General features: G+C 42.3%; 1 protein-coding gene across 3 annotated transcripts in view; it reads right to left on the reverse strand.

Annotated features, from left to right (window-relative positions):
- The window catches only part of HSF2BP (heat shock transcription factor 2 binding protein), a 30,141-nt gene extending 16,035 nt beyond the window's left edge, over positions 1-14,106 (reverse strand). Inside the window, exons 1-4 of one of the 3 annotated variants that reach the window (XM_018084084.1) lie at positions 14,041-14,106; positions 11,882-12,032; positions 7,397-7,500; positions 3,247-3,396 (exon numbers count right to left, since the gene is read on the reverse strand). In XM_018084084.1, coding sequence (XP_017939573.1) covers positions 3,247-3,396; positions 7,397-7,500; positions 11,882-12,032; positions 14,041-14,076 — 441 coding nt within the window. In that variant the 5' untranslated portion in view covers positions 14,077-14,106. Of the gene's footprint in view, positions 1-3,246; positions 3,397-7,396; positions 7,501-11,881; positions 12,033-13,601; positions 13,703-14,040 lie in introns of those variants that run through there. The other 2 variants (XM_018084085.1, XM_018084088.2) reach the window with 2 other exon arrangements.
- Positions 14,107-14,548: the final 442 nt, after the last annotated feature.

Raw genomic sequence — 14,548 nt, forward strand, 5'->3', positions numbered from 1 at the left:
TCCTCTCAGCTAGAATACTGCTTCATTTCTATGTCTCAGGTGAGGAAGCAGCCACTTGGTACAAAGCTCATGGCAGGTCAAAGAGCTTGGCCAGAGGTGCAGACAGAGTCCAGAAAGAAGGATGAAAAGATCTGTTTCTGTTTATTGGTAATTCTGACCAGTAAAACATTGTTGGAACACTACTTCACACAGAGTATGAAGGTTTTCATAACCAAAACAGTGTAGTAGAGAGCCTATAATGCTGGGTTTCCCAGTGTCCTTATTAATTTTTCCATTTGTTTCATGAAACAGCTGAAACTCTTAGTCATTTCCAGCAGTGATCCAGTGGAACAGTTCAGGAAATGCCTGAACGTTTATTCCTTTTTCTAAAGCCAGTGAAAATTTTAATACCTTTTCAAAATTACTGCTTTCACAATACATGCAAAGCTACTGATAACATTTATTTATTCCTCCCCTGCTGCACATTCACCACATCAAAGACATTCAGTTGCTGTGGGGTGACTCCAGGAGGAACAGGGCACAAAAAGCAGGCTCAGCCAACACTCAGTATCTTCTGAAGTGATGCTGTGGTCCCAGAATAACAGCAATGAAGGGATCATGGGCAAAGAGGATGGAAACAACTGCATTTCTGCATGTGCTGGATGTAGTTTTTATACTTATATGGACACCACACCTCAAAGATGGTAATTTTAACACAAGCAGTGACCACAGTTCAATAAGCAGAAGGTGCAAGAGGAAATGAAGAGAGCCTACTATGAAAATACATATTCACACGGGAACATAAGAGAGTAGTAAGCACACTGAGTAGTTGTTATTTTGCACAGAAAACAAGGAAAACCTTCTCTGCTGATCTCCTGAGGTGCCACTGGTGTCGTCTCTGCTGAACCTCTTGTCCAAACAGCCATTACTTCACTAGTGCTGAGGTCCAAGGAGCTGCAGCACAGACCCATCAGGTTTATAAATAGCAAACGCTGCATACTCTGCACAGTGTCTTATTAGCTTGACAGTATTTTCATGAGACTGAAGAATGTCTCACCCACAGACATTGAGATAAGGGTGGTTCTGAGAGCAGCCATGAAGGTGCTTGAGCTCAGATGGTGCATGAACCCTTTGCTGTCCATGTAACTGCTGTGTGAAACCATCAGTTAATATGAGAAATTGCTACCATAAAGTCATTTGTCACCACAGCAGACAACTGAGGTAGCAGAACACCTTGTAGAATCCCAGATCTCTCAAGCTGAAGCAAGCCTTAGTGTCATTCTGAAATCAAACCTTCAGGCTGCATTTCCCTGCGAGAACCTCGTCATATCTGGTTGAAGCTTTTTGAATGACATCTAAAACAATGTCATGGGAATTAATTTACTACTTTTTTGGCACATGCAGGTAGGAAACCTTGAGAACTCTCTCTCATGCTGCTTCTCTGGATGTTTCTTCAAGTTCTCTCTAGGAACATTACACATGGGCAGAAACGGCCCCCAGTGCCTTGAAAACTTAGTTGTGTCACATTTCAAATCTGCTGCCTGAGTTTTGATTTTCCCAGCCCATATGGACACAAATGGTGTACTGATCACTGACACCATTTCAGTCCATTTGCATTACAGGACTGTAAGAAAGACCTACTTCTGTATTGCTCCAAATACCAAAAAAAAAAAGCTTGGGCATTGTTCCCTAAGGCATGAAATGATTCTGAACTGATGCCACCTTCCCGACGCACTTAAACATCAGCATCCATTTTAAAGCACTCTTGGTATTCTCATCCTTTTCTGTAGTTCATGGCACCTTCTCAGGGGAGGGGGAAGATGCTACAGGCTGTGAAACTTGTCCCAAAATAACCCAAATCAAAAACTCTGTATGACAAATTTCCCATCATCTTTTAACGACCTGACTCATTGCCAGTTATAATCTGTGGCTGACACAATGCCACACAATCCATTTATGTTTTCCTAGTAGTCTTGTTGCAAACCCAGGCACGTTTTTTACCACGTTATGTGCACCATCACAAGAAAACGAAACCCAGAAAAGGTTGCCATGAGCTTCACCAGAAATTCAGCAGTTCAACGAGCTCTAATGGTTGCTGGAACTGACTACAGGAGAACTATTTTGCATTTCAAACCAACCTAAACCCCAAAGTATTGCATCTTCAAAGTTATGCTTTTTATATTTATACAAATCTTCAGGTAACAGTTTTGTTTTTACCTAATTCTACTGAATATTAATACCTAAGAATGCTTTCAACAACCTGCCTTTTGTTGTAAAATTTATCTGCTTTATATAGTGTTTTAGGAGACTTTTTTTCCTTAGTTACTGCTGCTGCTTGGATCTTGACTCACCAGAAGTTATCACCAAAAGGCATCATTGTACAGCTTTCTAATGTCCAATATTGTTGTAATTGTATTTTGGTGCATCCAAACTAGAATACCTCTTACAAACACACTACTTTACAACTTACTATAATGAACTAATCCTATTCACTCAGCTGCTCACCATGCTACTGAAAAATCAGGCCAGAAGAAATTGTGGCTTCAGTTCACTCAGATTAAATACAGCAATTCCTTCTCATGTTGGCTGTGTCAGGAATGAAAATCGTATTTTTATCAGGCTTGTTCCTCTGATCCCTCCTAATTCCATCAGCTCCACTTGGCAGTGAAACTGTGTTAGTTGTAATATTACCACTGTCATCAACTGTTGTTGTTTTGGGGTTTGGGTTGGGTTTTTTTGTTTTTTTTAAATAATCTACCTGTCCAGATTTAACATTGAAGATTTAATCAGATCCCCTAGCAGCAAGGCTCTCTTAAATTTCCAAGAGTTATGCAAGTATTAAGGCAGCACAAACACTTAAAGTAAGTTGAGAATCGATGGATCTGTCTTCCTTCCATGGAAATAGCTCCTCAAGCTCCCTACAGGCATGGAAACTCCTGCATATGCCCAGGAATTATTTTCTCCTTCTGTTAGCTCGTGAAGATATTTACATTGTGCTGGCTGTAGCCTTGCTTCCAGTTTAACTGTGTGTGGTGGAAAACAGACAACCCTTGTTTGGAAATGTGAGAATTAATTACTGCATTTATTCATAACACTTCATAACTCCAAAAATTCTTAAATGAGAATGGATAAACATGCAAACCAGAAAACATTCTTGCTGTCCAAAGAGTTTCTGAAACATATCCTGAAAGTGTGACACCCAGCAAGGTCCTTATTTTAAAGGCCTGACAGCATTACCAGGGGTCAGCATTCACCTGCCATACTTACTCCTCCTAGAATGGTTTTCACAGCCTCCTCGTTGCTGGACACCCCCCACAGCAAGGTGCAAACAGCAGCCCCCATCTCTGTGCAATACTCTGCCTGCTGCAGGAGCTGCTGCTTGGCCTCGTTCAGCTGCTGCCGCAGGTCCAGTTTCTCCTGGAATAGCACAAGGAAATTTTGGTTGCACTTCCTATCAGCCACAAGTTTCCAGCCTAAGGGACAGAACAAGACATCATGGCCATATCTGAAATGGAGGGACACCCAGAGCAGTGGTAGACACGTACCTTCTCCCCTGAGCTGTGTCTAAGCAGCCAGGACATTGTGGAGGCTGACAGTAACCAGAAGCCTGTCCACAAGGTCAAACCAAGTGACCCCCTGAGACTGAGTGGCACCCAGAGAAGCCTGATAGGAGAGTCATCTCCTCCTGAGCAAACAGCTCCATGTCTCCTCAAGAGAGAGGGGATTTCAGCATCAGGGGACAGTCTTCCCTGATACCTTACAAGAGATACTGGAAACATCTGACAGGAAGGGAGGGTTGCTCTGTTTTTCAAAATTCCTTTAGCCAATATGGCTAGATATCTAGGACAAATACTGTTGTCTCCTCCAAATTTTTTCTATTGGCATATTCCTGATCAGCAAAGTAACACAGAGTCCCTGGAAAAACATATCTAAGGTTTGAAGTTTGGAGAGCCTTTCATATCAAGAAAGCTGAGGCACCACTGTGCATCCATCAGGTTGGATGGGGCTCTGAGCCACTGGTCTAGAGGAAGGTGTCCCTGCCCAAGGCAAGAGGACTGGAACTGAATGATCTTAAAGGTCCCTTGCAACCCAAACCATTCTGTGATTTTATGATTCTATCATCACCTAAGTGTTTCAATTTGGCAGTACTTTTTCCCAATCACATGAGAAGCTGGCTGGAAGAATATCCTGAGACCGGGTATGATTCCAGGTCTCACTGCCTTCCAACCAACTGCCACAGGGGTAGTGAAGCTGCTGCACTTCTCAGCTTAGAGCCAGCACAGACAGGGAGAGTCAGGCAGGGATTCTGCAGTCTGTGGTTTCTCAGGGTGGGTGGGAGCTCCCTGCTATCTCCAAGTAGGGTGGTATTAGACAGTACTGCATGGAAAGACAAAGGCCAGTCAAGAAAAATTATGCTAATTCACATATTAGAAGAGAGAAAGAAAGAAAGAGGGAGAGATTTGCAGATCACACAACATCAAAAGAACAGAAAGATCTTACTCTGCCCACTTTACAGACATGGGATTTTCAGATTCACCAGGGAAAACACCTTCCTCAGCCCAGCCTCCCCAGCGTGTTTGGATATCAGGATGTGAGAAATGAGAAGGAATCTTTTCTGTGTAGACTTTGAAAGCACCTAAACAAAACAAGACTTTCAACCATATATTGTCATCAAGATTTTAAAATCGTTGTCTTGTAATTTTGGGGGTTCACCTCAATGGTTTGTATGAGGGTTTGGAAAGAACAGAAAAGCAAACTCACCTGAAAATGTTTGTAATGTGATATCAACCAGCACAAAGCTGCCTGTTCTCTGTCTGTCAGCAATTACCTGCTGAGCCCCCTGATCACACCTGACAGCCTGATTTGTGCTGCTTTATCGTGCTGCTAATGGAACACGCAGGCGAGGATTTGTAAAGTTCAAATTAAATTTATCGAGTAGATTTCTGTGCATATTTACTCTCTGGAGTCCCTTTCACCTTACAGATTAACACATGCAAAAGACTGACACTTGCTGGTGATTTCAAAGGCACAGTCTCCCAGGAAAAGTCTCTTATTTCTTAATATTTTGATCGTTTTTAAGTAAATTGGCCAAATTCTGTCTTTTACATGACTCATTGCCAGGCCTATCAGCTTTTCTGCAACCATATGAATCAACAAAATGTCCACAGGCATCTTCCTATCTAATTCCTATATTCTCCCTGTCTTTCCCACACTGTCCTTTTCTTAGGAAAATGTATCTTTAATATATTTTATTTGCATTTGGATGCTAACAGTGAATAGTAAGACATAAAACCCAGTAAATACCAAAGCTAGATCCCCCAACAAGGACGTAAAGCCAGCACAAGAAATGCCAGAATTTTTAATAGATCAAAAACAGCAACAGAACAAAGATGTGAGGCAAGGGAAACAAAATAGTACATTCAAGAGCCAGGAAAATAAACGGAGCCTGCAAAAGCAAATAACCAACTGGAAGCAACACTCCTGAGAGTTCACAGCACAACCCAATCCCTGTGCTGTGCAACACCACCATCTTCAGGAAAGGGTCAAGGCACAAGAACACAGCAGTGCCCAAGTATGGAACTACAAAAGGACAGACAAAGAAGACATCACCCAAGAATAACATGTGCACTTCAAGTTTTGCTCAGGTTCAGAAAGCACAGCAACTCCCTGATCAGTGATCCAGCTCTGCACAGAGCTTTTGGAAGGCAAAAATGTTGATTTATGATGGTCTCAGAAAAGGACACTGCTCAACCAGAAAATGCATTTACTTTATGTTTGTTTCAGTGAATCATTTCCTTTTCCTTCAGAAGATAAATATTTAGCAAATAATTCAGAAACTTTATGGAAGGATGCCTATAGCAGAAAAGCAACCAAATGAAAAACACCAGGCAAGTGATTAACAGGACTAAAAATCACATATATACACACCATCTTCTTGTAACCTGAAGAGCTAAAGGACTTCACATCATAAGCACAATCTGCTCATACCTTCCTGGCATATAACAGAACCCATTGTCTAAATGCTATACTGCACAACAGCAAAGACATGAAGAGAAGAGCTTTGATCAGGAACACCAAAACAACTACTCTATCCATGCTTTAAGTAAAACTCATCCAAAAGAAAACACAAACCCAAACCACCTGCCGTTTATTTTGTAGTGTTAACAAGATTAATGGGTGGGACCCACTTCATTAATATCTAAAGCAGCAACAGTAAATCTTACAGGGATTTTGTCCTGGATGGTTACACAACTGAGGATGTGGGTGCACAGCAAAATTGTGTATCTATTGCTGAACTGCAACAGCTACCCCTGCTTTGAAGGAATATCCAGATAGACAACTATTCCATCATACCAAACTTCATTCCAGAATGGCTTGTCCATGCAGAAGTTCACTAAAACTATACATCCAAACTCTGCATTTATTCCTTTTCAAAAATGAAATAATTTCTGCAGATTCATCTATCTCTGTGCAATCTCAGCTGTAGAACTCCAACAACACCAGCTTCTGCTGAAGATGGCTCCAAGGAAATGAACTTTTGCAGCAAATAATCACCACTGATTCTCACAGACACCCATTTGAACCCCGATTGCTACAGAGAAGACCCACAATCAGAGAAGTCACTGTCTTTGTTATTCCTTCATTGTTCAGAATCTCCTCTCTCATAATCACTAAATACAATATTGACAGAGCAAAAGGAGCCCTGTAATTGCTCTTTGATTCGCAGATATACATGGCAATTGGATCAATATGTGCACTGAGAAAGACTACTAACACCAAAAAAAAGGTGCATAGCTCACAGAAAGACAAAGAGAGGCTGGTTTCATTCTGTACATTGCATTGCTTAAATTATCTTCTATTGTCCTCTTTGAAAATACGTTATAGTTACATTAAAGTCAAAAGAACTGATTCTGTGAAGTACATTTTCATACCAGCTATACCACAACCTTCCCAAATACCCAACATTTTACTTCGGCGTGTTCGTATAAACCAAATGCTTGGTTTTTAATGTCACATACACCAAAACAAACCCTGCCAAGAACCTGTGTTTTGACCCCATACAACCACACCCCACGTAGTATGGACTGTGAGAGACTCATGCAGGTACACAGGAGTTTTGTACCTCAGTGGTTCCTCTGTTTGTACACTTTGACTACTTTTTGGGACTGCATCCCACTGTATTTTGCCTAGGTACAATACTGACTCTTTTGCTTGGAAATACCAAAAGGGGAAAAAGCCATCAGCTATGAACTTTCAGGTTCATAATTTCCTCACCACCTGACTATATGGATAGAAATCCCAGACTGCTTTTCATGTTCATGTCACAGAATAAATCCTCAGTCTGAAGAGCAATCATTACCGCTTTTATCATTAAAACTCAAGCACAGAGATACCAATATTATGGCAGCAAATCTACCTTCTTCTCTCTCATGCAATCTGCCTGGGCCGTTTCCAGACGGGCTTTGAAGTGTTCACAATCCATTCTCAGCTGCTGAACTTCCTCCTCCTTTTTCTCCAGGTCTGTGACAGGATAAAATCAAGATAAACGAAGTGACACGTTATGACCAAGGGGGCTGCACTAAGGAAAAGAGAATCCACCAAGTGCAGCTTTCCCGAGGTGCTGTGGCTGTTTGCTTGTGCGAGATCACCTCCCCGTGGCTAAACCGGGACCTCACGATTTGCCACATCACAACACTTCTGAGCAAGTAAATGAACATGTTTCTGATATAAAACTGGGAAAGACTGAAAGAATCACATCCAGCTGTAAAATACAGCGTGCTGATAAGGTTTGTTAGAATTTACTAATTTTTCTGCTTTGCTTTAATGATGGTTTTCATGAAAATTCAGCGAGTGGAATTTCAATCAATTCAGTGAGTATACTGAAAACCTAAGAAAAATACCAAGATCATTCAAAAGTGTGTGTTTCAATATATAACATAAAACTTCTATAAACAGTAAGAATGAAATGCAACTCTTCGAAATATTTTAAATTAATGTTTATAAAGTATTATAAGTAACCTATTCTACTGAAAGATGTCCCTGCCCACAGCAGGGGGTTGGAACTGGATGATTTTTAAGATCCTTTCCAACACAAACTGTTCCATGATTTTATAAACTATTTAAACTTTATGTCAGTTATAAGCAGAATTTATGATTCCCTTAAAAAAGTTAATTTTTTACATAATCAGAAATACATTCCAATTTAGACACTTTATTTTAGTGAAGAGAAGTCAAGTTAAAAGTCTATTTCACCATCCTGGTGCCAGTTTTAAAAAAAATCACTTTGAGGGATATTTTTAACAATAATTGTGTATTGTATTTTACTTTAAATCCCATAGTCCTGGACGATTAGTATTTATACTGAAATAAAGGAAATATGCTTAAGCAGTTCCAAAAAGTAATGTCCAAACAGCACCTACTGTAATTTTGGTTAGCTTAAAAAAAAAAAGAACAAGTTACAGCACATTTTGATCACCATACACTTGATCTTGACAGTTTGGCCTATGGCTTAATGCTTCACATACTTCTCCTTACACGTGGTCAATATTTTTTAATGTAGTTACCAAAAATCATAAAAAGACAACATCACTAAAAAATTATCCAAAAAGTCAGTCCCATTCACCTCTGACTATTTGGGTGTGAGTCTTAAGTAGTTGACAGAAAGATGTCTTGAGCCTGAGTGAACCTGCTTATCAACAGCAGCCAAGAACCTGTTTATTCTGGTCAGGTACATCCAGTGAAAGTCTCTTGTCCCTTCAACGAAACAAGCTCTCCTGAAAAAGAAGAATCACTTCCAGCCTTTGAGAGGATGGAATCCAACCTGAATCCAGCCAGAAGACATACAAAGGTGCCACATCCTTCGCCGTCAGATTTAAAAGGTCCTGGAACAAAATCTGAGCCAGAAGGGGAACAATATTAACTACTGAGTGTTAACACAATGTAACCTTTATTTTTAAAAGTCCTTCAGATAAAAAAGGATGTGTCAACATCCTCTAAGGTATCATGATGTTTTATGTCGAAGGAAGAAAGAAGGATAATACTGGAAGCTGCTGAAAAGAGCCCTACTTGTCTGTGCCTCATTCCTGGAAACTCCCCTACTATGCCCAGTCAGCCCTCCCAGCTGCACCTTTGCTCTGAAGAGAAAGGAGCAGCTTTCACTATCAGCTTGGGTGAGCAAACAAATAAGAAATGGAATTCTTACACAAAGAGGAAATATGTAACTTTGCCATTGCAGTGGTAAATCAAGCTCTGGGAAGAAGTGGCATTTGCTCCTGAGACAGACAGAGACTCAACAGTAGAACAAGACATTGGGCACAAGAAAGAAGAGGAGGCCACATTTCAGGTGTGAAGTAGACTCATTCTCATCCATGCAAGAGATTTTCTGGACCAGAGATCGAATCTCAAAGCTCTGGGACGTGGAGAACATAGTACAATTAGGATGAATGCTGACAAGTGATGGAATTCCAATTCTTCTGATCCAAAAGCTGGATCTAGGTTAAATGCTATTTTTAACACTTCCCTGGTGGACTGAGTTCACAGAATCACAGAATAGTCAGGGTTGGAAGGTTCCTCAGGAGACCATCCAGCTTAATCCCCTGCCAAGGCAGGGTGACCTGGAGCAGGTGACACAGGAACATGTCCAGGTGCGTTTGGAATGTCTCCAGAGAGGGAGACTCCACCAGCTCCCTGGAAAACCTGTTCCAGTGCTCTGTGACACCCTCCAAAAAACTTCTTCCTCATGTTGAGGTAGAAACTTCTTGTGTTTTAGTTTATGGCCATTGCTCCTCACCCTGCCGCTGGGAACCACTGGAAAGACTTTGGCACCATCCTTATGTTCCACTAAACATAACAAAGAAAGATTTTTGGAACTGGTTTTTCTAAGTTTCCTGGAGCCAAACACTCTCCCTAAAGAGGGTAGCCAGAACAAAACACACCCTTTTTTTTTCTAAATGAACAATTACCCTGACAAAAGCCTTAATGAAGACCCTGACACCAGCCTGAAAAGTAGGTGTTGGCTGCACCAAGCACTGCCAGCTCAGATCTCAGACACCACTCAAGGGAAGCTCCGATAGGAAATGGGTATCCTACTGACCCAGACACACCAGTAAAACATGCAAAGATCTCAAGGTTTCTTCAAGCTATTCAAACTCCATCTGTGTCACAACCAAATGGGCCAGAGGTGTTGAAAGTCTCTGACTATAATCTGTAGTTCTTGAGGAACATCAGACTTTGCCAAGAAGAGGAGGAACTTTGTGTTCACAGTGCTTAGAAAACTGCAACAGCTGATCAAAATCTGTGGAGAGATGTACAAATCACACATTAGGCTTCTGCAAGAACAACATGAAAAACATCTCCAGGAGCTGCCAGGACTCCTGCAAGCTTCACATGCCACACCAAGAGACTGTAATAAACAGCACCATTCTGAGAGTGAAGGCTGCTTGTGTCCCTCTTATATCCAGCCTTTTGTGATCTGTATGCTCCAAAGCCTGCTTTTGTCTTATGGCATGATGCAGAGGTAGGAGCAGATTGGAGCAGCAAAAATCACCACTTGACTTGTCCAGCTGCAGGGGCAAACAATGGCCAGAGCCTGAACAAATATTAAATGACCTCATTAACTGCAAGAGAAAACTCTGCTGTGACAATATACTCTGTAGAGTTCAAAGGCTGACTCAGCCTCAGGTCCTCCCCCCGAGGACCCAGAGAATGCTGGCCAGACAGCAGAACATTTAAGGAAGTCTTAAAATCCCCATGTTGATTCCACAAACCTGCTGCTTGAAGACCCTGACAGTGTCTCCTTCATGTTTGGCACAAGGAGCGTAAGAAGGATCAGTGAGAGAAATAAGCAGTGAGAGAAAGAAGCATCTGACTTAGTTGAGGATCTTGAACACTTAATGCAACTGGAAACAAGGTCTTGATGCCTTGCAACAGCACAAAAAGAACATTTCCAGATCCTACATCTCTGCTTGTGACATGGATGACATGTCAACTAGCAGTAGGAGAGGTGGTACAGCCTTCCCATCTTTGTTAGGATTTGATGGCACGGAAGAATCTTTCCAAAATGTGGATCATTGAGACAGCTGGAAGCTCTGCCCCAATGTTACTTGGTCAGAAACAGGCCTGGGGGCTCTATCTTACTCTTTCCTAACTAGCTGTAGCAAACTAATTTTCCATTTATCACTTGATATTCTAGAAGAGACAACACTCCATGTAATCTGTCTCACTGCTTGTCCTGTGTCTTTTCAGGCAAAACCTGAAAAGCTCCTAGGACAAGAGCTGAACTGTACAGCTGCATGGAAGCCACAGGCCAGGGATGGAGCTGACTCCAATTTGGTCCTGATGGCATGTTAGGAATGGTGTAATTGTTAAAAAATTAATGCACAGAGAAACATAACACTGAGAAACTGCTTGTGCAGACAGCAGTAAAAACACTTTTATTATAGTCTTCAACTTTCTTTTTATTAATAATATGTATAGTAATAAAAATATGCACACTAAAAAACAAGATAGGTCAAATACAATGATGTTGTCTCTTCCTTTTTATCCACTGCTATTTACCATCATTTTAAGTTTTTATTTTTCTTTTTGAAAACTAGCATGCTTTCACCTTCTTTCAAACAGAAAACATTTTTTTCCTGATACAGCTCCCCTTACAGCCTCAACTAAGTATGTTTTTATCCACAATAAAATATTTTTAAAGATTAATTTGACATATCTGATTATTTCTAATGCAGTCTGTAATTTCCTTCACTACAAACACATTAATTTGCTGAAGCAGCCACTGGACAGCAGAGTTTAATCTGGAATAACTCCACAAACTCTACAACTATTTGTAGGGGCACAGCAGTTTGTTCTAAGTAGCTTGGGCAGAAACTATAAGAGATTGTAACATGGTACTACTCACTTGATTCAATAGCATCCAGTTTCTGGAGTGTCCCCAGGATATCTCCATTCACTATTTTGGGTAAGAAATCCCGCAATTGCATAACCTCAGTTGTCAGCCTTTCCAAATCCCTTCTTCTAACTTTAACAAATTCCTCTTTGGTCTCAGCCTTCTGAAACAAAACATCAAAACAAAACAAAAACAAAGAAACCGAGAACCAAACAGAGATGCTGTTACAGCCTTGCAGTGCTTTTCTGCTTGAATATTTTTTCTGTGACAAAAATATTCCTCTGTGTGACATAATTCAGAAATTCATAACCTTTTAAAAGAGAATAGTCCAGTAATTGAACCCCAAAGTCTTTGAGATGGACCCTTTGCTGTAATCTAATTTTTGCCATTCTGGCCTAAAGTAAGTCATATTACCTCTCTGTGTCTGTTTCTTCACCCAAAATGTGTGCAATGCACCCCAGAGTGCTGCAAAAATTAACACATAGACATTTTAAAACGTGAGCAGCCATGCATGTGCCAAGCTGTTGTTTCATGACTGTTGCAAAATATGATTACTCAGTTTTTTAATTAATTCAAATATATGCAAGATCCTCAGTCCTAAATTACAACAACTCTTTTGGAGGAAATTGTATTTTGTCAAATGAATTTAGCTTCTGTGAAGAGCAAAAATTATTTGCAACCCAATCCCACATAAATAATTTAAACCTGAGGCAAGACAGAAAATGTTTACTGGTTTCCTCTTCTGCCAAGCTATTGCTTTAAAATAATTTTAATTCCATATTCCGATGGAATGTGTGTTAATCTTAAAGTTACAGAGCAATTTTTGTACCAAAAAACTCCTAAATTCTAATTTCTGATGTACATGCACATGCACACTGCTGGATCTTAAAAAGGCTGCCACATACACTGACATAAAATAGGTCTTAACGTGTTTTGACTAAAACATCAATCACATAAGCTTTCACAAAGCAAGATTATAACATATCTTAGTACTGTTTTGTACTTGACTGAGAATTAGACAAACGGAGGTCATCCTTTCCAACCATTCCCTATAATTCTGTCTTTCTGCTTCCCTGCTTCCTGAGGTTAAACTTTTCCTTTCAGTTTTGCTTCCTACTCTATTTCTTTCCCAGCTCTCTTTCAAAGCCAGGCAGTTTTGGTTCAGAACAGGTCAGTCCCACCTTTCCTGATTCAGAGATATCAAAACTGCAATGAAAATATGGAAGATTTTGCTTTCAGCTGGAATGACATGCTCTAAGCTGCACTTAGGAGGTGCCTGTGGTAAAGTGAGTACGGTCAAGCACAACCACGTGACGTGACCCAAGAAAAATGCAACTCATTTATGTCTCATGAAAGCATGGAATAAGCACATGGCAACGGGACTTTATAGAGGAAAACCATCTGCATGTCAGCAACCAGGAAGGACAGAGAAAACTCAGAATTAGGGAGCACAATTTTGTGCTTAAAAGCATAGAAGTAGCTCTGTTCACTTGCAGAAGCTAAACTCAAACAAAATACATTGTGAAGTACTGGGATGGACATATGAAATATATGGCAAGGAGAATATTCTGATTTTCAGTTCCCACTGTAAGCAAACATCTTTGCAGTGCTGCAGCTACAATGGACAAGTTTTATTTTCTCTGCTTAAGCAGCTACTCAGCATCTCCCTGCACTACAAGTGCGTGTTAAAAGCAAACACAGACAACGGGAGAGTTTTGTGCCCAGTTCTTACAGTAACACCAGGTGCCTGGATGTAGATTTGACTCCAGTCCTCTCAGAGCTCTTCCACGAGGGCCAAGCCACCCAGTTACGCACCTGAGGTCACAACCTGCGTGGTGTGAATCTGGTGAAGGGAATCCCCCTTCCCTGTCTGGCAGTGGGATCTGAACAGGGAAGGGAATCCCCTTTCCCCACCAGGCAGTGGGATCTGAACAGATCCCAGCTGGCGATGGATACCCGGCATGGAATCGCTGCCAGCCCTTTCTCCACTCACCCCCCGCCACCCCAGGGTGCCACTGGCACCGCTCCACAGCCCTCACCGCGCTCCCCTCTCCCCGCGGCCCCTCAGGGCCCCGCAAGGCCCAGGACGCCACAAACCCCTCATCGGGACACCCCACAGCGAACTCCGGGCCGGGCTCAGCCCCATGCTCCGGGCGGGCCGCTCGCGATACCTGCGCGTCGCCAGCGAGGCCGGCGCAGCGCCACATCGCGACAGAGGCGACAGCGGGGACAGAGCGGCCTGCGGGGGGCGGGAGGGACTGAGGCGGAGGGACTGAGGGCGGGACGGGCCGCGCCGTGGCCACACCCCCTTCGCACTTAGTGGGCGGGGTCGGGGTGTGGGCTGGGCGTGGTCTCCAGCCAGGCTCCGCCCCCAGTCCCGGCCGGAGCGGCCCAGGGAAACACCGGGACAACGCCGGGATAACACCGGGAAGCCGGGAGCGGGAGCCCGGCCCTGCTGCGTTGTCGCTGTGTTGACGGCTCCAGCGGGTGACATTATCGAGCGTACCTGCAGTAAATTCGCGGAAGACACCGAGTTGAGCTTGTTGGGAGTGTTGGATCTGCTGGGTCTGCAGAGGGATCTGGACAGGCTGGATCGATGGACCGTGGACAGTGGTGTGAGGTTCAGCAAGGTGAAGTGCCGGGTCCTGCACTTGGGTTTCAACAACCCCCTGCAGTGCT

The sequence above is a fragment of the Manacus vitellinus genome, unplaced genomic scaffold (assembly GCF_001715985.3).
Source record: "Manacus vitellinus isolate BGI_N305 unplaced genomic scaffold, ASM171598v3 scaffold_7_pilon, whole genome shotgun sequence".
In the NCBI taxonomy this organism is placed as follows: Eukaryota; Metazoa; Chordata; class Aves; order Passeriformes; family Pipridae; genus Manacus; species Manacus vitellinus.